At 40.3% G+C, this 23,550-nt stretch overlaps 1 protein-coding gene across 3 annotated transcripts in view; it reads left to right on the top strand.

Annotated features, from left to right (window-relative positions):
- The first annotated feature begins 6,867 nt into the window (after positions 1 to 6,867).
- Positions 6,868 to 23,550, top strand: part of glyr1 (glyoxylate reductase 1 homolog (Arabidopsis)) — a 60,672-nt gene continuing 43,989 nt past the window's right edge. For 2 of the 3 annotated variants that reach the window (XM_061905912.1, XM_061905911.1), the window contains exons 1-5: positions 6,868 to 6,987; positions 12,909 to 12,945; positions 13,013 to 13,092; positions 13,165 to 13,303; positions 19,467 to 19,577. In XM_061905912.1, coding sequence (XP_061761896.1) covers positions 6,950 to 6,987; positions 12,909 to 12,945; positions 13,013 to 13,092; positions 13,165 to 13,303; positions 19,467 to 19,577 — 405 coding nt within the window. In that variant the 5' untranslated portion in view covers positions 6,868 to 6,949. Of the gene's footprint in view, positions 6,988 to 7,008; positions 8,747 to 12,908; positions 12,946 to 13,012; positions 13,093 to 13,164; positions 13,304 to 19,466; positions 19,578 to 23,550 lie in introns of those variants that run through there. The other variant, XM_061905913.1, reaches the window with a different exon arrangement.

Below are 23,550 nucleotides of genomic sequence, written 5' to 3'. Positions count from 1 at the left end.
CATATACAGTATATGGTTGGGCATCACACCAATAATAATAAGGACACGGATACGTCGGTTGCTCTGTAGCTTCACGTTTACTACTGTCAAGGTCAACAACAACTCTGTATGATACAGGAAGTGACATCAAGAGCAGGAGGCATGAGGGTAACTCAGCAGGGACAAAACTAGGACTGTTAATACACAACATCCCTCCCCTTTTACTTTTAAGGTTCCCTTAACACTGCCATGAGGTGGCGACTTGTCCAGGGTGTACCCCGCCTTCCGCCCGATTGTAGCTGATATAGGCGCCTGCGCCCCCCGCGAACCCAAAAGGGAATAAGCGGTTTAAAATGGATGGATGGGGTTCGCTTAACAAAAATAAAATAAACAAAATCAAAGTCAACTTCAAAATACACGTCAGTCTCTTTTGTGAAATATAAACTGTTCAACGATAACTTCCAAAAAATATAACACTTGCCTGAACTAGAGAATGAGGGTGGACTACCTCAATCCCAAACTGAACCCTGGGGATTATTCTGACCCAATGACATGGGTCAGCGCCTAGACTACAATGACAGTCTACCTGGGGGTCGTCTTTCTCGTTGAGGGTAAACACGACCTCTAGGCACTTCGGTCACTGTAGATGGTGTGGGTTCTGGTTAGGGTGAATTGAAGCCTGAGGCAGGTACTCGTGCAGGTTCCGGTGTGCCAGGAGTAGATCCAGGTGTACTTCGAACAGCAGCCGTGTCTGGGGTTTGAGGCTGCTCCAGAGAAGGACACAGCTCTGGAACAAAAGATGTTGGCTGACGTGAGTCATCATGAGATCCAGAAGTGTGCAGTAGTTGGTCGAGGTGTCTTCTCCAGATGCGATGGTCACTGGTTTCTACAGTATATGAGACAGGACCTGTTTTGGAAACAACGGTCACAGGCACCCACTTTATATCGTTGGTGTAGTTCCGACCAAAAACCCGGTCTTCTGCCATGAAGCTCCGCAATTTTGCATTTGCCCGTCTTTCCACTTGAGCCTTCTGTTGCTGGTGCACAACCTCTCTTGTCTTTAGAGGTTTCAGGAGATCTGGTCAAGTGCGGAGTTGTCTCTTGAACATCGCTGAGGGGTCACCAACCTTTTTGAAACCAAGAGCTACTTTTTGGGTACTGATTAATGCGAAGGGCTACCAGTTTGATACACGCTTAAATAAATTGCCCGAAATAGCCAATTTGCTCAATTTACCTTTAACTCTATGTTATTATTAATAATTAATGATATTTATCTTTGTGGAAACACTGATCATCTTAATGATTTCTCGAAATAATTATATATTTTTGATGACATGTTTTAAATAGGTTGAAATCCAATCTGCACTTTGTTAGAATATATAACAAATTGGACCAAGCTATATTTCTAACAAAGACAAATCACTATTTCTTCTAGATTTTCCAGAACAAAAATTTTAAAAGGAATTCAAAAGACTTTGAAATAAGATTTTAATTTGATCCTACAGATTTTCTAGATATGCCAGAATGTATTTTTTTTTATTTCAATCATAATAGGTTTGAAAAAATATTTCACTAATATTCTTCGTCGAAAAAAACAAAGCTAAAATGAAGAATTAAATCTAAATTTATTTATTATTCTTTACAATAAAAACAAAATACTTGAACATTGATTTAAATTGTCAGAAAAGAAGAGGAAGGAATTTAAAAGGTATGTGTGTTTAAAAATCCTAAAATAATTTTTAAGGTATTTTTTTCTCTAAAATTATCTTTCTGAAAGTTATAAGAAGCAAACTGAAAAAAATTAATTTATTCAAACAAGTGAAGACCAAGTCTTTAAAATATTTTCTTGGATTTTCAAATTCTATTTGAGTATTGTCTCTCTTAAAATTAAAAATGTCGAGCAAAGCGAGACCAGTTTGCTAGTAAATATCAATCAATCAATCAATCAATCAATGTTTACTTATATAGCCCTAAATCACTAGTGTCTCAAAGGGCTGCACAAACCACAACACAAACCACTACCAAATCCTCGGTAGGCCCACATAAGGGCAAGGAAAACTCACACCCAGTGGGACGTTGGTGACAATGATGACCCAGTGGGACGTCGGTGACAATGATGACTATGAGAACCTTGGAGAGGACGAAAGCAATGGATGTCGAGCAGGTCTAACATGATACTGTGAAAGGTCAATCCATATTGGATCCAACACAGTCGCGAGAGTCCAGTCCAAAGCGGATCCAACACAGCAGCGAGAGTCCCGCTCACAGCGGAGCCAGCAGGAAACCATCCCAAGCGGAGGCGGATCAGCAGCGCAGAGATGTCCCCAGCCGATACACAGGCAAGCAGTACATGGCCACCGGATCGAGGGAGAGTGGGACATAGGAGAAAAATAAAAGAAACGGCAGATCAACTGGTCTAAAAAGGGAGTCTATTTTAAAGGCTAGAGTATACAAATGAGTTTTAAGGTGAGACTTAAATGCTTCTACTGAGGTGGCATCTCAAACTGTTACCGGGAGGGCATTCCAGAGTACTGGAGCCCGAACGGAAAACACTCTATAGCCCGCAGACTTTTTTTGGGCTTTGGGAATCACTAATAAGCCGGAGTCCTTTGAACGCAGATTTCTTGCCGGGACATACGGTACAATACAATCGGCAAGATAGGATGGAGCTAGACCGTGTAGTATTTTATACGTAAGTAGTAAAACTGGTACGATTTGGTGGGCGCATTGTGATGCGCGGAGGTGTCGGCCCCAAGATGCCAAAGACGGGAGCAAGCAGGAGTGGAGGTAGGAACCAGATTTAATAATAAAACACAACAAAACACTTGACAAAGGAAAAGAAAAGGCATGCCACCGCACGAAAAGCTAAATGCTACTTGTAGCAAGGGTAGAGTTCAAAAGTCCGTAAGCAGCGCGAGCCGAGCGCGCGGAAAATTAAGCTAAAACTTAGCAGAGTGAAAATAATGAGGAATAGCAATCGTAACTTGTTGCGTAAGCAAACGAAACAGCCAGGAGGAACTAAGGTAGCAGGTGGTCTTAAATACAACACAAATAATTCAAAACAGGTGTGCGTAGTGAGTCCGTGCAGGAGGCGTAATTAGGTTGCCATGGTGACAATACAAAACAAGGAAGTGCGCTAACAAACGGGATCGGTAGAGTCCAAAACATGATCAAAACATAGGACAATACAAAAAGGGAGTAGACATACTAGAAATGTTTGATCCGGAAGCCGGATCACAACAAAAACCTTAAAGTCACATCTTAAGTGCACAGGAAGCCAGTGCAGGTGAGCCAGTATAGGCGTAATGTGAAGATGACGTTAAGATTGTTGTCTCTGATGATATCATTAACTAACAACGTTTTGGGAGACAATGATCTTATGTTTAAAAAACCTATATTATAGGTAGTGGGCTGTTTTAGGGAATTTTTGATCAAATTATCCGTAGTAGCAATATTAATAATGTTGTGTTTATTATGCCCAGTGCATTTAGTATAATTACGATCATATCTAGGAATTGATACGACGGGAATTTTCCGATTGTTTGTTTGTTGCTTTGATAAACCGAACGCATCATAGTTTGCCACCTCAGTAGAACACATGTCCAACTCTGAAACAATCAAAGCAGAAAAAACTTGTTCTAATTTAACTGACTCCTTACCCAGACCAGTAGTCTCGCATCTTCCATTTAAATCCGGCTTCAGGATGGAGGGAAGTGGTGTTCTGTGGGGATTAGCCTTCTGCTTTGTTTTTAGCCCCGCTCGGCATCCGCGTTTCCGATCACACCGATGGCGTCTGCTCCGTAGACGGCCCCCGCTGCTACTATACTCCCCTGCTTCACAGGCCGCTGGATGTAGCCGCCGACGTATTCCCATGCTAGTTAGCATGTTTAGCACGCACGCGTCTATCAGTCCAAAACGGCCCGATATGTCCACATCCAGGAGTGTCTGGCGGTCGTACGTGATCACGGAGTGACCACGATGTGAGCCAGCCATGAAGTTTGCAAATTGTCCGGTATTTCTGACAAATGTTTCATCCTTAGCAAGAGCTCCGCAATGCTGCAGCCCGTCCGGGCGCCGCCATCTTGGAAAAAAAATAAAATAATTAAAAAAAATAAAAATAAAAATAAATACTATTTAAAAAATAGAGGCAGCTCACTAGTAAGTGCTGCTGTGACGTACTCACGCCGTCATCTCGCGGGTTCCATGGACCACCAAGGAAGGACATAATTTCGAGCAGGTTTGACTTACTTTATTTTCCCACACAAGCTTATCTGCGGTCAGGTCGCTCTTCCGCTGCGTCTCCTGTTTCCCTCTGCTGCTCGCTCCGCTGTCTGCTTTTCAGCAGCACGTACTTCAGTCCGCCTCTTCTTGTCTCCGTCGTTGTGTGTGTTTTTCTCGTTCCGCACCATCACCAGCCCCGTTCTCTCTTCCTTCTCCCCTTTTATACAGCGAGAGGAGATACGTTAATCGTGTACTGGTGCACGATCCACACACCTTATCTTGTTTGGGGCGTCGCTCCCCCTCACCGCCTCACCGCTCGCCATCCCTGCCTCCTCGCCGCCATCTTGGGCCTGGCTCCAGCGTGCCTTGCTTTTCTGTCGGACCGTCGGCTCCGCCTCTCCACAGCTGCTATTTGCGCTATTTTTAGAACAGGCCAGCGGGCGACTAATCTGGTCCTTACAGGCTACCTAGTGCCCGCGGGTACCGCGTTGGTGACCCCTGGTCTAATCGTTTCCTTCGCTCCATGGAACTCGTTGGAAAGCTAAGAGCTGTGGCAACTTCCAATGTGTTTTTGTGTGCACTTTCTATATGCCTTGCCATCTTGGCATAAGGTTTACTGCAATACAAGCAATAATGTCTTTTGTTGTAAACTCTATTTCCATGTTTTTTGAGGGGAGCACAAACAACTAACAAACTGTCAATTGTTTCCTGACTTATGCAGGGTTCCTCTTTTCCAGTGAGATCAGGTGTCATGCTGTTTATGTCCAAGTCCATGTGGTCTACTGTAGTGCTGTCACAGGCTGGAGGACTTATTGAGCCATCTGTCTTCCATCTAAAATGTGTGAAACAAAATCAATGTGAGGTTTTTAAATTATCCTAAATCTCCAATGTCCATCATACCTATACATATAACTTCTTAGAAGTCCTTATAGACAACCAATTAGCATTAAATTAGAGCTACTTTGTCTATAAACCAGTCCAAATGAAAAGCAAACGTAACACAAAGTGATTCAAAAGGTTTCCTTGGAGCAAGGCTGATGTTCTTAATTAAATGCACCTGTTGGTAAATGTTCTTTGAGTTGCCCTCAAAAAAAATATCCTTAACTCTTTGTAGTAAAATATATAAGTTGAGATGACAATACAATTAGTATAGGCTTTTTGTGAAAACATTGATAAAACATGCTTTTTTCCGAGCTATACCAAGCTTAGCTTAGCTTCTCCAGCTAATCAGGTCGAATTAGTTATTGTGCTATGCTAACTCACAAGACTTAACTAGTTTACCTAATTTTTGGGCTTAACTTGGTAATGAACAAATTGTTCTTGTACAAATGATAGTCAATAACCTCCATTTATAAGAAAGGTGTGCTTACCTTTTGGTTTAAACTGCATATTTTCGTATCCCATTAGCCGACACCTCCTGCAGACAAACCACCTTTGTTATGGGGACCAGGTGGAAGTGCTTAACTATACACGGAAGAAGTGTGAGCAGAGCAGCAAGTGCAGTACCAGCTACGGCCCGATAAGGGGGCTGCTGTGCAAATGTCTCACACTCAAACTAACCAGTAAACATGTTTTATGGGCCAAAACTTAAAAAGTACTTGGACATCTTCAGATAATTTAAAAAGTTTTCCCTTTAGGGGACCTGTTTTTCACACGCGCACAAATTCTTGTATTTCTTACCTTCTTGAGACCTATTTAGGACCGCCCTTTCTAGATATATAAAGATTTGTATGTACAACATTAATAATACATAAATTATACAAATATAAAAAGGCATTTTGTGAAAAATTAGATGGAATTTCACAAGAAAAAGGTCACAATTTTACAAGAAAAACTTGGAATTTTGGCAGTTTTATAACAAGTCAAAATTTTACAAGGAAAAACTGAACATTTGTGCAATAGTATGACAAAAGTTGGAATTTCACTCAAAAACAGTCGCAATTTTAGGAGAAAAGCAAATTTTTTTTGGCAACTTTTATGATAAGAGTCGTAGTTTTACAAGATCAAAAGTCACAATTTTATTAGAAAACTTAAAATTTTGGGAAATAGTAACTGTTGCTCTGGTTTGTCGACAAATTGGAAGTAGCTTGGAGTCTTCAAAGTACCCCAAAGCTGCCACAAATGATTGGAGGATGCGGGAAGAACTGTGGATTACATTGGACTGTCTACCCCGCAGGTTTTGAGGACCAGTTATAGACAATATAGAGTGGAAAGCAAATTTTATTTTCACTCGCATACAAAATCATTCTAACTTGGATTGTTCCCTGGCTTCGAGACTCTCCCGAAGAACAGCGCAGCGAAGACACAACAAACTTCCTTCTTGTCTCTCATGGACACACACCTGTTGTTGTTGACTTTGGACGAGACGGCACAATACATCAAGGCCGCGTAACAGAGACACACTACAGGCTTATACACACACACACACACATCCACAAAACAAATATATGCCACACTTACTTATCATTATTATTATTATATTACTCTGAAATACCGGTATCCCTTTTTTGGGCTACTTTACCCGCCCCTGTCTACAATAGAGTAATACCCTGCTAGTACTCTGCCCCTACTAGCTTAGGCTTGCCGTAGGCACGAAAGTCAAAATGCTGTGACGTCATAATGCTACGCCTCTCAACCAATGGCAGAAGCTGCCTGGGGAGGAAAGGCGGGGTTTGTCCTCGTGATTAGTGGGCGTGTGATGTGTTGTCTTCCCCCCTCATTCGTTGCGACGTTTTATTAGACTTGCAAGATGGCGACGGTGCATCTGAGAATCGGAGACCTTGTGTGGTAAGATAACATTTAAACGTTTTGAAGGGGGCGTCTTATCTGCGTACTTCTGCACACACGTGTCAATTGATCGTCGTTTTCCTTTTGCGCGTAGTCAAAATCGGTAATTATTCGCTCTAACCGAATGCTATATCCTAAAAGCGTTGGCATCAACAACCCAAACAAATAGTTAGCCATACTTGCTAACATTAGCACACAGTCGAGAAGGCGTTCGGATAACTCACTTATTAATAGTTTTATGGATGTTACTCAGTTGTTTAAAGCACTGTGTGCTTTTCTCCAAATGTCAGTAAAAGCAAAGTGGACGGATTGTGTTATTTACTGCTTTGAAGACTAGCTGTTGACGCACGGTTGCTTTAGCGGAAATGTAGTTAGCATGGAGCTGCTAACACTACTCTTTCTTCCACTCTCGCAACCTGCAAATATTGTTGCGTTTTTGGCAGGTTCACACGTGTGTTGTTTATTTTTGACGCATTCAAAATAAATGTATTTTTGTGCTAACTGGCCCGATGTAACAACGGCCTGTTTCAGTCCTGCGTGGTGAATCATGACAGCCGCTTTTCCTCATCGTTACAAAGGATTTTTCGTCACCTAAATGTAGGTACGTGACAAAGTTTTAAATGCAAAATATGACTTCACCTTAAAAAAAAATTACAATGCAAAGACCAAGGGAAAAAAACGTCCCAATGGTATTTGAACCGCTGCAATAGACTACATTTTAAGGGAGCTTTAAAGGCCTACTGAAATGAGATTTTCTTATTCAAACGGGAATAGCAGGTCCATTCTATGTGTCCTACTTGATCATTTTGCGATATTGCCATATTTTTGCTGTAAGGATTTAGTAGAGAACATCAACGATAAAGTTCGCAACTTTTGGTCGCTAATAGAAAAGCCTTGCCTTTACCGGAAGTATGTGCGCGTGATGTCACGAGTTGCATGGCTCCACACATATTCATTGTTTTTAATGGGAGCCACTGGCAGTAAGAGCAATTCTGACTGAGAAAGCGACAATTTCCCCATTAATTTGAGCGAGGATGAAAGATTTGTGAATTAGGATATTGATAGTGGAAGACTAGAAAAAAGAAAAAAAAGCGACAGCTCCGGGCGGTAGCAGTGTGTGTGTGAGACAGGCTTGTGTCGTGGGGTCTTCAGGACCGAAGGATCACAGCAGGTGTTCAAGTTTACAATTCTTTTTAATCTCTTTACACACAATATTTCTTCTTTTGCTTGTTCACAAATGTCTTTTCTTTTCATTTTTATTTTTTCACAACATTTCGTTTTCTTTGTTAGTTCACCAAGTCTTTTCAGTCTCAGTTCGGTCCTCCAACAACCTCTCTGGCGTCATCAGCGCCTCCTGGGGTTCTTCTGGCTTTTCAGCCTCGCCCTGCGCTCATCAACGCTGCTAAATAGAGACAGGTGATTAGACAACTCGTTCCAGCTGAGGTGTCCACTCACCTGTCATCTGCTTCCAGCTGGCTCCTGTGCATGCCCCTTTGACAGGCGGCGCGTGACCACGCCCTGCCTCCCACAGTGTGTTTCAGATGTAATTAGACACATTTACTAGGATAATTCTGGAAGATCCCATATCTGCTTATTGTTTTAATAGTGTTTTAGTGAGATTTTAAAGATTGTAAAGACATACCTCGAGGTCGGATGGCTGCGGGGAACACGAAGTGTCTCAGAGAGAAGCTGAGGAGCCACGCTCAGCTTTCTTTTAAACCGCTGCTGCAGGACGACGAATATTCCAATGATTTCTCCGGTAAGATATATATCACAATTTCCCCATCCAAAAACATGCTGGTTGACGTGGAGAAAACATGTTCGCTTGACCGCTTCACAACAAACAAAGAAACACCGGCTGTGTCTCGGTGCTAAAGACAGCTGCAATCCACCGCTTTCCACTAACAGCATTGTTTTTTTTAGTCTCCATTATTAAATGAACAAATTGCAAAATATTCAGCAACACCGATGTCCAAAATACTGTGTAATTATGCGGTTAAAGCAGACTACTTTTAGACACGAGTGGTGCAGCGCTAATATTTCCTGACAGTCCGTGACGTCACGCGTACGCGTCATCATCCCACGACGTTTTGAACAAGAAACTCGCGGGAAATTTAAAATTGCAATTTAGTAAAGTAAAAAGGCCGTATTCGCATGTGTTGCACTGTTAATATTTCATAATTGATATATAAACTATCAGACTGCGTGGCGGGTAGTAGTGGGTTTCAGTAGGCCTTTAAAGTTAAACAATTAAGTGCTTTTTCGGACCTGCATTACCCACTAGGAAAGGGGTGTCAAACTTATTTTAGCTCAGGGGCCACATGGAGGAAAATCTATTCCCAAGTGGGCCTGACTGGTAAAATCATGGCATGATAACTTCAAAATTAAGACAACCTCAGATTGTTTTCTTTGTTTGAAATAGACCAAAAATATTCGGAAAATGTAAAAATCAGTTTTTTTTTTACAACGCCCGAATGCAGCTGAGATAGGCTCCAGCGACCCCAAAAGGGACAAGCGGTAGTAAAATGGATGGATATTGCGGTTATATAGTCCAGTGTGCCGTGAGATATAGTCTGGTGTGCCGTTGGAGATTGTCATTTTACCTATTTGGGTTAAAAAAAATTTGCAAACCATTTATTATAATCTGCAAGTAATGTGCCGTTTTTGAGTGTCTGTTCTGTCTAGAGCTCAGCAGAGTAACCGTGTAATACTCTTTCATATCAGTAGGGGGCAGCAGGTAGCTAATTGCTTTGTCGAGATCACAATATGCAGACAGCGTGCTGGACAAAAGGTTTCTAATGCTTAAACCAAAAATAAACAGAAGGCGAGTGCCGCTAAGAAAAGGCATTGAAGCTTAGGAGTGGCTCTGCAGAATGAAAAGTAAAGAAAAACAGAATGCTGGAAGATAGCCAAGACTTGCAGCATGTAGAGCAGAGAAGGCGTCCACAAAGTACATCCGGACATGACAATCAACAATGTCCCCACAAAGAAGGATAGCAACAACTGAAATATTCTTGATTGCTAAAAAAAAGTAGGTGAGGGGAATAGCGCTTAGGGAAGAAATGAAACTGCTACATGAAAATACCTACAAAACAGGAAAAGCCACAAAAATAAGGGTGCAAGACAAGAACTAAAATACTACACACAGGAAAACAAAAAAAACCTCTAAATAGGTCACAGCGCGATGTGACAGGTTGTGACAGTACACTAACTTTGAGACAAGAGCTATCGTGATGCATGGTTGGTTATGGTTTAAATTCATATCCAACACTTGCGAGAACACCTTTTTACTGTCAGTATCGGCTGCTGAGTTTCATTTTTCATGTTTTTTGCTGGTGTTTTCTGCCAGATTTTTTCAATGAAAAACATGTGCTTTGGCTCAAAAAAAGTTGCAAAACACTTATATAGTCTATCTTTGTTTATGGTAATTTATACTTTCTGAAGAAATGATGTGATAATGTTCATCAGTCAATATGCCTCCCAGTTATAAGTATAACACGAAATGTACAGATTATCAAAAGCCTTCATTTGGGTATAAATGTAACAGGTTACATTACCAACATCTTTGAAAACCAAAGCATGAACTTAATCCACATTTTGTACAATATCATTAATAAGCAACCCAAGTATGTCATGTCCAAATACGGAAGTGTTGACACACTGCACATAGGTCCGCCTCCTCTGAAGTCAGGGAATTCAAAGAATTGCTATTGTTCAAAAGTTTCAGCTAATTTTTATACTTTGCAAACTCATCTTGCGGGCCGAATAAAAATATTGTTTGCGCGCCCTACATTTGACACCCCTGCATTGAGACAATAGAGAAATGTGTGACCTGCATTTTGGAGAATGAACTTCAAAACATCATGGCTCCCCTTATATTTTAGTCATAAAGGAATTCAAATAAAAAGTCTTTGTAGCGTGGATCTAGCATTGTTGCCACGGCATAGAGGGGTTCAGTTTCCACATGGTCAAAACGTGTGTGCACCCCATCGCGTAAAGTGGCTTTCATGGTTTGAATCCCTTGGTGTTCTTCGCTCTCACTCTCTAGAAAGTATGTCGCACTAACCTTAGCTGTCAGCTCTTGGAAGGGTTTAAGAATTGTTTTCTCTAGCAGTGACCATTGGTTGCCTGTTAATATGGCTGCCAAATTGCCGTCGCTGTGTTCATCTTTTTCGTTTTGTAGGGTAAAATAATCCTACACAGCTGACATTTTTACCGTAACTTTTAATTCACACGGCCGTCTTAACGGTACGGACACAGACCTGTGGCTGTGTTGGTGTGATAGAAATTGCGGAACGGAGCTTAGGGAGCAGCAGAAGAGTGGAAAGTATTATTTAAATTGGTGCGTTGAAAAACACGGACCGCCATTTTTAAATATCTGGATCGGCATTTTCCCATGCCTTGCCGATACGCATTTTTTGGCAAATATCGGCATCCGATCCAAATATCAGATCGGGCAGCCCTATTCTTTAAAGATTTGTATACATTAGTACTTCTCATCAGTGTTTTATCTATCATTTGTATTCTTCAATGACTTGTATACATCAGTACTTCCCACCAGGTGTTTTATTATTTATTTTTATTTTTTCCACTCCATCCATGGCGTTTGTTTACATTGTGATGCTGGTGAGCTACTGTGTGTAGTGAATCATGTATAGCTATTCCTCATCCTGCAGGGATGATACTTGTAAGAAACTTACTTTATTTGTCGCCATGGAGACCAGGATTATTGATTTAGAAATAGCTAGAACAATGCAGACTGCGGATGGACTTTAGCCGCTGGCTAGCTAGCCATGTCTTAACGCACCTCTTCTTGAGGGCGTTTCAGTGTTATATCTTCACTTTTATCGTTAGTTTTTAAGCCAAAATGCTTTCATTCTCCCTTTTCTGTCTACACACTGTCTGCTTGTAAATACTCCGTGTGTGCGCTTCAATAATAAACATTTCCGCAAAGTATTATTATTAACAATGAAACATTTTCATAATTTGAGCATAAAATCTGTTTACAAACTTCTTAATAAATGTTTTTATTTAATTGGAACCCTCTAATTACGAAATAACAGCCATATAGTAGGTTTGAGCATAATTGCTAAAAAGTGTGTCATTATAAGTGTTTTATGTCGGTCGATATTAATAATGATCCTTTTGTGACCAATGGAAAATGAGGAGCAAGAGAAAAATAAATTAAATGTAAACATTTTTATTTCAAATGTAACATTCCTCTGATTATAATGCCCTCAGCTATCTAGGCAGAAAGGAGATGTCAACACAAACAAGGAAAACACTCAATCAGTATAAACGATATGGTAAAATCACATTGAACACTTAAATCAGCTATCGAGGCAGAAAGGAGATGTCAACACAAACATGGAAAACACTCAATCAGTATAAACGATATGGTAAAATCACATTGAACACTTAACAAGTTCTTAAAAATAAGGAATATGTAAGAAATGTTTCATAACGTGTAAGAAAATAGTGCAAAGTGTGAAAATGTAAACGTAGAGAGACCTGATAACTATTTTCTGCAGGTTTGATGATCGGAAAAAACAATGCAGACTGCGGATGGACTTAAGCCGCTAGCTAGCCATGTCTTAAATCACCTCTTCCTGAGGGCGTTTCAGTGTTATATCTTCACTTTTATCGTTAGTTTTTAAGCCAAAATGCTTCCATTCTTCCTTTTTTGTCTACACACTGTCTGCTTGTCGGTACTCCGTGTGTGTGCGCTGCCAAACATGCTCCTCCACTCGTAAAACCTGCAATCACACAACGTGACCGGTACTTTTTAGAGGCGTTATAGTACCAAATATGATTCCATAGTATCACAGTACTATACTGCACCGGTACCCAGTACAACCCCAAAAAATTATAGAATGCTGCAAAAGTTTGCCAACACCAGCTAATTGCTTAACTCATTTAAGGGGGAAACTCGGCCGCTATCCACCATGGCCCGGAAAGGTAAGTCATGATGATGTTTATGAAACCAAATGCTACTGTACCTCCTGAACATTTCTTTACATTACAGGTAGTGAGCCCTCCCAAGGATCTGAAAAAACCAAGAGGCAAAAAATGCCATTTTGTCAAATTCTTTGGAACAGAAGACCAGTGAGTAAAAATGGAAGTTTGCTCTGGCAGGACTCTTCTTCTACAAGGTATGAACAGCGTTTTCTCTTGTAGTGCCTGGATTAAAGTGGAACAGCTGAAACCCTACCATGCCCACAAAGAAGAGATGATCAAAATAAATAAAGGCAAGCGCTTTCAGCAGGCTGTCGACGCGGTGGAAGACTTCCTCAAAAAATCCAAGGGGAAAGAGCAGGTTTGTGAAGCAGTCAACATCCATTTTTAAAAAAAATGTTTTTTGCAGTCCTGGGTTCAAATCCAGGCTCGGGATCTTTCTGTGTGGAGTTTGCATGTTCTCCCCGTGAATGCGTGGGTTCCCTCCGGGTACTCCGGCTTCCTCCCACTTCCAAAGACATGCACCTGGGGATAGGTTGATTGGCAACAGTAAATTGGCCCTAGTGTGTGAATGTGAGTGTGAATGTTGTCTGTCTATCTGTGTTGGCCCTGCGATGAGGTGGCGACTTGTCCAGGGTGTACCCTGCCTTCCGCCCGATTGTAGCTGAGATAGGCGCCAGCGCCCCCCGCGACCCCGAAAGGGAATAAGCGGTAGCAAATGGATGGATGGATTTAAATGATTAAACAACTATTAATTTATATTCCCATTGATAACGTTGCCGTTCTTAATTTAGGATTTTTCTTTTTTTTTTTTTTAGTATTGTTTTTAGTAGGGCTGTGAATCTTTGGGTGTCCCACGATTCGATTCAATATCAATTCTTGGGGTGACTATTCGATAATATATAGATTTTTCCGATTCAAAACAATTCCGTATTCATTCAATACATAGGATTTCAGCAGGATCTACCCCAGTCTGCTGATATGCTAGCAGAGTAGTAGATTTTTGTAAAAAGCTTTTATAATTGTAAAGGACAATGTTTTATCAACTGATTGCAATAATGTAAATTTGTTTTAACTATTAAACGAACCAAAAATATGACTTATTTTATCTTTGTGAAAATATTGGACACAGTATGTTGTCAAGCTTATGAGATGCTATGCAAGTGTAAGCCACTGTGACACTTTATTTTTATTTTTATAAATGTCTAATGATAATTTCAATGAGGGGATTTTTAATCACTGTTATGCTGAAATTATAACTAATATTGATACTGTTGATAATATTAATTTTTGTTTCACTGCTTTTGGTTTGTTCTGTGTCGTGTTTGTGTCTCCTCAATTGCTCTGTTTATTTGGTTTTGGAATTGGGTTGCATTGTTATGGTATTGCTGTTTAGTGGTTTGTTGGATTGATTAAAAAAATATATATTTTTTTTTAAATAAAAAAATAATCGATTTAAAAAAAAATAGAATCGATTCTGAATCGCACAACATAATCGATTCGAATACGAATCGATTTTTTCCCCACACCCCTAGTATTTAGCAAGTATTTGTTTTTCTTCTCAATTGTTTTGTAAATTTCTGTCGTAAATATTGTAAAAGGATTGAATTGGAGTTGTTGTTCTATTATTTTATCAGATTTGTTAACTGTGATATTCGTATCTAATTTTAGAAAGACATTTCAAAATCAAGTTGTTTTTTTTAGCCCAACACTGTGCTTATAAATCATACGCCAGCAGAGCATTTGCAACATGTTTTGGTATGTGTTATGTAATTTACTGTATGTACCAAATTATACATTACAAGAGTTACGTTGACTTAGGGCTGGGCGATATGGCCTTTTTTTAATGTCTTGATATTTTTAGGCCATATCACAATACACAATATATATTTCGATATATTGCTTTAGTCTTGAATGAACTTTTGATGCATATTATCACACCAGTATGATGATTCTATGTGTGTACATTAAAACATTCTTGTTCATATTGCATTAATATATACTCATTTTAAACTTTCGTGCAGAGAGGGAAATCACAATTTAGTCAATTGGCCAAAACTGTATTTATTAAACAGTTATTAAGCAGTGACTCAAACATTTATGTCATTTCAAAACAGAAAGTGCAAGACTGTCTGAGACATTTTAAAACAAGCTATGAGTGCATTTTTGTGCATGATGACACTAAGATGACATATCAAAACAACACTAAATTAAAGTGTAATTTTTGTACAGAACGCCACTACAATAGTTTAAAACAAATTAAGTGCACCTTTGTGCATGATGTCACACAAGATATTTAAAAAACTGTCAAATAAAAATGAGTTGCAAAATAGGAAATCAAATCACTATGTCGTGGGTTAATACCGACGTTATCTCTTTATGTTTACTATTTTTTTCGTACGGTTTTTATGTGGAAATATTTGCCTTGGCATTTTGTTGGTGTTGCACCGAATGGAGATGTTGATATGCAGAGTACGCACTCTTCATTCTCTAGCAGGTGACTGTTCAGTTGCTACAAAAAAAACGCTTGTGCCCCACACTTGACAAATTGCAGTCGTCTTTTTGACATATTCCCACTTGAAGCCAAACAACCGCCAAACGGTGGACCCCCTGCTGTTTTTCTTGGGAATTAATTTTTGCTTCATTTGTTACCAGATTGGCACCTTTCCCTTGTATTACCACTCGCAACACAGCTAACGTTACCCATGCTCCTACCTCTCTGCTCCGTGAGGGCGTATACGTATGTGACGTATGACGTGACAGTATGTGACGTGTGTAAAAAGGTGCGCTTGCTGTCTGCTAGGAGACACAAGAAAGAGTGAGAAGAGCCTGTCGTCTAATACCAGCAGCTAAAAAAGCAACTGCGTGAGAACATATATTCGAATATCACGATATAGTCATTTTCCATATCGCACAAAGACAAACCCGCAATATATCGATATAATCGATATATTGCCCAGCCTTACGTTGAATCGATTCTGAGTGGAAGTGTTTCCGTGACAATCGGATATAAATCGTTAGTTGGCCAAAGATTCCCACCTCTAGTAAACAATATTGTAATTAGGTTGTCCCTGGTTTATCGCAAATAATAAACATTTCCGCAAAGTAGGCTTATTATTAACAATGAAACATTTTAATAATTTGAGCATAAAATCTGTGTAAAAATGTTTAAATACATGTTTTTATGTAATTGGAGCCATCTATCTATCCATCCATCCATCTTCTTCCGCTTATCCAAGGTCGGGTCGCAGGGGCAGCAGCCTAAGCATGGAAGCCCAGACTTCCTTCTCCCCAGCCACTTCGTCTAGCTCTTCCCGGGGGATCCCGAGGGGTTCCCAGGCCAGCCGGGAGACATGGTCTTCCCAACGTGTCCTGGGTCTTCCCCGTGGCCTCCTACCGGTTGGATGTGCCCTAAACACCTCCCGAGGGAGGCGTTCGGGTGGCATCCTGACCAGATGCCCGAACCACCTTATCTGGCTCCTCTCGATGTGGAGGAGCAGCGGCTTTAATTTGAGTTCCTCCCGGATGACAGAGCTTCTCACCCTATAGGAGAGCCCCGCCTCATGGCGGAGGAAACTCATTTCGGCCGCTTGTACCCGTGATCTTATCCTTTCGGTCATGACCCAAAGCTCATGACTATAGGTGAGGATGGGAACGTAGGTCGACCGGTAAATTGAGAGCTTTGCCTTCCGGCTCAGCTCCTTCTTCACCACAACGGATCGATACGTCCGCATTACTGAAGACGCCGCAGCGATCCGCCTGTCTATCTCACGATCCACTCTTCCCCCACTCGTGAACAAGACTCTTAGGTACTTGAACTCCTCCACTTGGGGCAGGGTCTCCTCCCCAACCCGGAGATGGCACTGCACCCTTTTCCGGGCGAGAACCATGGAGCCATCTAACTATGAAATAAAAGCCATATAGTAGGTATAAGCATAATGGCTGAAAAGTGTGTCAAGATTTAAGTGTTTTATGTCGGTCGAAATTGATAAAAATCATTTTATGACCAATGGAAAATAAGGAGCAAGAGAAAAATATATTACATGTAAAAACATTTATTTCAAATGTAACATTCCTCTGATTTATAATGCCCTCAGCTATCAAGGCAGAAAGGAGATGTCAACACAAGTATGGAAAATACTCAATCCGTATAAACATGATAAAATCACATTGAACACTTTTAACAATAAGTTCTTAAAAATAAGGAATATGTAAGAAATGCTTCTTAAAGTGTAAGAAAATAGTGTGAAAATGTAAACGTAGAGAAACCTGAACTATTTTCTGCAGGTTTGATGATTGGAAATAACGACTGTGTAACAATATGCCCAGTTATTATTTTAACCATGGAAATACATTTTTGTTATGCAGTAATTGTCTAAATATTTTGATTATATCAATAATTATTTACATTATTTATGACCTATGTAGCATGAGAATTAATAATTTGAAATGTAACTTCCTGTGATTATAATCCCTCAGCTATCAAGGCAGAAATGAAATGTCAACACAAGCATGGAATACACTAAATGTCAACAAAATAGGAAAATCACATTATACATTAAATACGCTCTTAAAAATAAGGAATAAGGAATATGTAAGAAATGCTTCATAATGTGTAAGAAAATTGTGCAAAGTGTGAAAATGTAAACATAGAAACCTGAGAACTATTTTCTGCAGGTTTAGTGCTCTGAAGGATGAGCACAGCTAAGGTTGTGTGGTATTAGTGCTTACGAGCCCCTTGGTCTGATTACGGTCCATTTTTTAAAATCCCACAAACTGCACCACTCAGTTAGCAAATGCCTTTGTTCATGCAACCAACCTTGCTTCCCTACTTCCTGTTTCTTCCGACAAAGGAAAAAAAAAATATATATATATATATATTGAAATGTTTTATCAAACATATTGATTTGGTGTCTTATCGTGATGTATATGGATATTGTTTTATCCCCGAGCCTTACCACAGACCACCTTTTCGCTCGTTTCACCCAATATAGTAGCCTTGAGTGTGTTCGTCTGTTGATTACTGTACTCACCAGTAGCCCGGAGAATTCTCCAAGCGTCATTGCTATGGTCGTTACCTCAGTTCTAGTGCTTAGAGAGCAGAATTGTGTGGAATCTCTAGCTGTGGGCTGTGGATAGCCACTGCTTCAACCATTAGTGGGGAGGCCGGTAATGTTTGCAATTGGGGCACTAGTCAATAAAGTTAAAGTACCAATGATTGTCTCACACACGAGGTGTGTCGAAATTATTTTCTCTGCATTTGACCCATCACCCTTGATCACCCCCTGGGAGGTGAGGGGAGCAGTGAGCAGCAGCGGTCGCCACGCCCAGGAATAATTTTTGGGGAATTAACCCCCAATTCCAACCCTTGATGTTGAGTGTCAAGCAGGGAGGTAATAGGTCCCACTTTTATAGTCTTTGGTATGACTCGGCCAGGGTTTGAACTCACAACCTACCGATCTCAGGGCGGACATTCTAACCACTAGGCCACTGAGTAGAGGTACCGCCGTATACAGAACACTTGGGCCATGAGATCTTGCACGACTATATTGTGACTTGGCCGGGGTTTGAACTCACAACCTACCGATCTCAGGGCGGACACTCTAACCACTAGGCCACTGAGTAGAGGTACCGCCGTATACAGAGCACTTGGGCCATGAGATCTTAAATGTGGGTGGAGGGAAACGCTGGATGCAAATATAGCTACAAATGTACATAAAGCTAGCCTAAATAGCATCTTAGCATCAATTATCTGGCAGTCATGCCGCGACCAAATATGTCTGATTAGCACATAAGTCAATAACATCAGCAAAACTCACCTTTGTGATTTCGTTGACTTTATCATTGGAGATGCATCTGGAGGATATCCATACAACTCTGTGCAATGTCTGCCTTAGCATCGCCGATAAAATGTGCAGACACTCCGGCACATTCGATGTAGGTCTGGCGGCAGATTTCTTCGACTTTATCTTTGGAAATGCATCTGCTTTAAGTGTCGCACGATGTCCACACAATCTTGCCATCTCTGTAGTAGCATAGCTTTCGTCTGTAAATTGTGCGGAACAAACGACTGACCATTTCGTCGGCTTTCCCCACACCCTCGTATTTTGAGCAAATTTCGTCCAATTTCTTGCCACTTTCGCATCTTTGGACCAGTGGTGAAACTTGAATCCCTCCGTTAGGGTTAGGGTTAGCATTTGTCCGTAGGCACATAGCTACTGTTGGCTTTTACATAATTTCAGAAACATGGCTAAACTTCGGAATCCCAGACTCGGCCATTGACCTACAAAAGCTAACATTCTTACGCAGGGACAGACATTTAAGGTGTTGAACATTTAGACATTTAAGCCAGTTCATGGAGATTTACCTGAATTGTGTTCCATTCTTCACCAAGATGGAAAGGTGTTTGCTTATTAGTCCTGTCCTCTTTTTTTGTCATGCCATTACAAAGCAAAGCAAACCTATTGAAATATGTAAAAAGTATATTGTTGAAACTTGTATGTGACCCACAAACTATTTTCCAGAACTCTGAGGGTAAAGGAGAGTCGAAAGGAAAGAAGACCCCAAACAAGCCACTAAAGATACTGGATGAGGATGATGAGGATCTCAGTGCCTTGAGAGATCCCTCTGAGAAGGTAAGACACACAAACATAACTTCTGTCAACTATTCATCAGTAAGGAAAAAGTCCACCTCTTCAAATGTTGTACTGTAATTAACTGAACAGTTATAGCATCCACTGAGAAAAGATTTCTAGAAATGTGCGGTGTAGTAGTCAGGAATATTGTGACCGCCTTCCATTTTTTTGTCAGCCTTCTTGTATTTCATGTTCTAACTACACTTGACATAGTGTTACATGGTCAGTAGGTCTCGGCAAAGTAAAGAAGTTTGTCCAAAATGTTGGTTGGGCTTTAACAAACGGGAGATTTTTTGACCGAGTTCCACTTTTCCACTTTTACTTAAAATATTCTGCTTTCATGCACTCAAACCAATGTCAGCTAAAATTAATCTTTTTTTTTTTTTTTGCTCATTAATAAAATATACTTAAAATACGGTCACATGTTTACAAAGCCATCACAGCATTGAATGTCTTACATTTTGAGTTGTACAACGTGTATCTTACATTTTCCACAAATAGTTATTTAACACTGTTTCTCATTGACACAGGGTTAGAATTATTCAAACATGCTCAAATATATATCATCAAAATCTTAGAAGGGGCACTGACTTCAGGTTAGGTGTGGACATTGTCAACAGGAAGAGAAAAACTGCTGCGGCCGTGGCATAACCGCAAGTAATCACTAAATATGCCAAAGACATGAATCACTTGCTGAGTTTGCAAAGCAGACCATGCTTTTCATGGCAGTATGTCTGTGGTGAGGGAGCATTTTTTAAGTGGAGGCCTGTCGGACATCTGGAGGACGCTGTACGATAGCCAGCTTGTTACGCAGCTAACAGAAAGGCGGAGTTGTGTGAAAATAGTTTTAGCTATCATTTTAGCCAAACTCTGCCGGATAAGCTTTGTCTAAATACCTGTGTGCATCTTTCTGAACACATCATCCCAAAATGCTCTTTATGTTTTGAGGAGCTTTGGTGTTTGTTGTTTTTGCTGTTATTTAAATGGGGGCTGTCACAACTTTATGGTTGCTGATTCAGTCCTCTATTTCAGTGATTCTCAAACTGGGATATGGGCGCCAACTAGTTGTACACCAAAGAATCACTTGACAAAAGTACAGTGTTTTATTGTCCGGTATTGAATCAGTGTTATTGTTCTGTGTGTAATGTTATGGTGGCCAAAAATAATAAATATACTTGTTATATAAAACCTCCGCCTTGTTTTGATGAACACATAGGCCTACTACACTACTGTATTTTATTGTTTGTAATTATGGTCATACTTGGCTAGCCAATTGTTTTCAGAGGTGGCACTTGGTGAAAAATCGTGACCATGTCTTGGGCCAGATATCGAACCCCCAGTTAGTCCTGACGCTGCAGTGTCAAAGTGATTTGACACCTCTTAAAGATAAAAAAGATCTATACAAGTGGAAGCCCGTTTATTTTGACTGGCCTTTGTTTACATAAAAATATAGATTAATTTTTGCTTTCTTAATTTCATCTTTAATAAAATACTTCTAAAAACAAAAAAAATGTATACCATTGCATCCAAATAAACTCTGACATTGGAGCTCGATAGAGTACAAACTTAAAATCTTCGTCTTGGGTAAAATAAAAATGTGCATTGAGAGGTTTCTATAGTCTTAGCAAGTGAATAAACTGGCTTTTTCACTGGTTTTCCACTGTGCTTCTCTGTCCTCATACACTGTATCTCGTCTAAGTTGATTCCACCACAATAGGCTGCTTTTAAGCGGGGTTAATGCTGGTTATGTTCTTGTTCGTCTCAAACAACCGTGCTACAAAAGTCCTGACTGACCTTTTCACTGCCATATGGACGATAAATATCATACCACAGGACTGGTCGAAGGATCTCATTGTAAAACTTCCCAAGAAAGGCAATCTCCAGAACTGTAACAACTGTGACGTGGTATCACCTTAGTGTCCATTCCCAGCAAGATCTTTTGTTGAAACCTCCTAAATAGAATTGAAAGAGCTATTGACACCAAGCTGAGGCAGGAACAAGCAGGATTCAGGAAAGGTAGAGGATGTATTGACCAGATCTTTACTCTGACGAAATTGAGCAGTGTCTAGAGTGGAATGTGCCTTTGTGTATCAACTTCACGATCTTATGGAATAACGCCACCAATTGTCTCAACAAGACTGGTCTATGATAACTTTGAACCCAGCATCATCTTAAATAAGTCCCTCTGAGTGTTATTTGGTGAAGTGCACCCTTTCAACAATCCTATTCCTTCTCACCATCGACTGTATCATGAGGAAGAGATCAGAGAAACTGTGCTCTTTTCTCACATTTATAAGATCTACACGTTGCTAATGAACTAGCTGTTCTGTCATCAAAACATGCTCATATGTAGGAGAAGACTGACTGAAAAAATTGCCAACCAAACAGGTCTTCACATCAACCCAACTCCGTCTCATCTGGGAGTCCAAAGTGTACAGTGAGAAACCCAAGATCCTCCTGTACAAAAGCAATGTGATGTCTGTGAGACGAATTGAGTCCTTCAACAATAAATGCCTTCGAAGGATCTGCTGCCTTCAAAGGATCTGCTGCATTTTTTTGGCACAACGGGATTTCAAATAGAGAGCTCTACAATACGACAGACTGCCAAAGTTTTTTCAAATAGATCAAGTGCGGATGAATCCGATGGCTTGGTCATGTACTCAAGATGGATCAGGATCGTCTCGCGAAAAAAGCCTTGAGATGGACAACAACTAAAAAAAGAAAGCCAGGAAGACCAAGAACTACTTGGTGCAGAACTGTGTAAGCAGAGCTTGCGACATTAAATCTGACATGGGACCAAGAACAATACACAGCCAAGGACAGGAACCGATGGACAGAACTCACTTATGTCCCAAATGGGACGAAAAGGATTTCGTTAGTCGTCTCGTAAAGTGTTGCATTTCCCCCACTCTGCTGAATTTTTCGGTTTCAGATGCTGGAATAAGTTTTGCAATGTAAAGTCATTTGTTCCAAACCTGTTGCCACAAAACTACTGACGACACTTCTCTTTTCTTTTAAACAAATGTCTCGCTGTTGTTTGGGTTAGCATAAGGTTTGTTGTGCTATGAGTGTGTAAATTTCCCGTAAAGAAATAAGGCGGGGGGTAGAAGCTGCGGAAGCTCCTTGTGTCATAAAATATACCTGAGCAAGAAGAGAAAAACATACGTTTTAAAGGCCTACTGAAACCCACTACTACCCACCACGCATTCTGATAGTTTATATATCAATGATGAAATTTTAACATTGAAACACATGCCAATACGGCCTTTTTAGTTTACTAAATTGCAGTTTTACATTTACCGGGACTTTTTTCTTGAAAACGTCGCGTAATGATGACGTGTATGCGTAACATCACGGGCTGTTATGAATATGAGCGCTGCGTACACACACAGCTAAAAGTCGTCTGCTTTAACGGAATAATTACACTGTATTTTGGACATCTGTATTGCTGAATCTTTTGCAATTTGTTCAATTAATATTGGAGAAGTCAAATTAGAAAGACGAAGTTGGGAAGCTTTTGCCTTTAACCATACAAACACACGGTAATTCCTTGTTTAAAATTCACGGAGGTGAAACTTTAGTATGGATCACAGCGGACATGTCACCCAGCAGGTTTCGGTGAGAAAATTGTGGTTTAAAAGTCGCCTCTTACCGGATATCAGCTGAGCTTGTGCCGTCCATACAGCTGCCGTCGACTTCCCCGAGACACTGCGCGTCAACACACGGCCGTGGACGTACACTTCCGACTATCAGGTACAGTTAAACTCACTAAAACACTAGCAACACAATAGAAAGATAAGGGATTTCTCAGAATTATCCTAGTAAATCTCTTTAAAAACATATGAATCCTTCTCAATGCAAAGCGATTGCAATCACGTTTTGGTTTTTTTTAATTTGTTTTTTTTTTCTAGTCCGTTGCTATCAATATCCTCAAACACAAATCTTTCATCCTCGCTCAAATTAATGGGGAAAT

The sequence above is a fragment of the Nerophis ophidion genome, linkage group LG07 (assembly GCF_033978795.1).
Source record: "Nerophis ophidion isolate RoL-2023_Sa linkage group LG07, RoL_Noph_v1.0, whole genome shotgun sequence".
NCBI lineage: Eukaryota > Metazoa > Chordata > Actinopteri > Syngnathiformes > Syngnathidae > Nerophis > Nerophis ophidion.
This window is presented reverse-complemented; position numbering and strand designations above follow the sequence as displayed.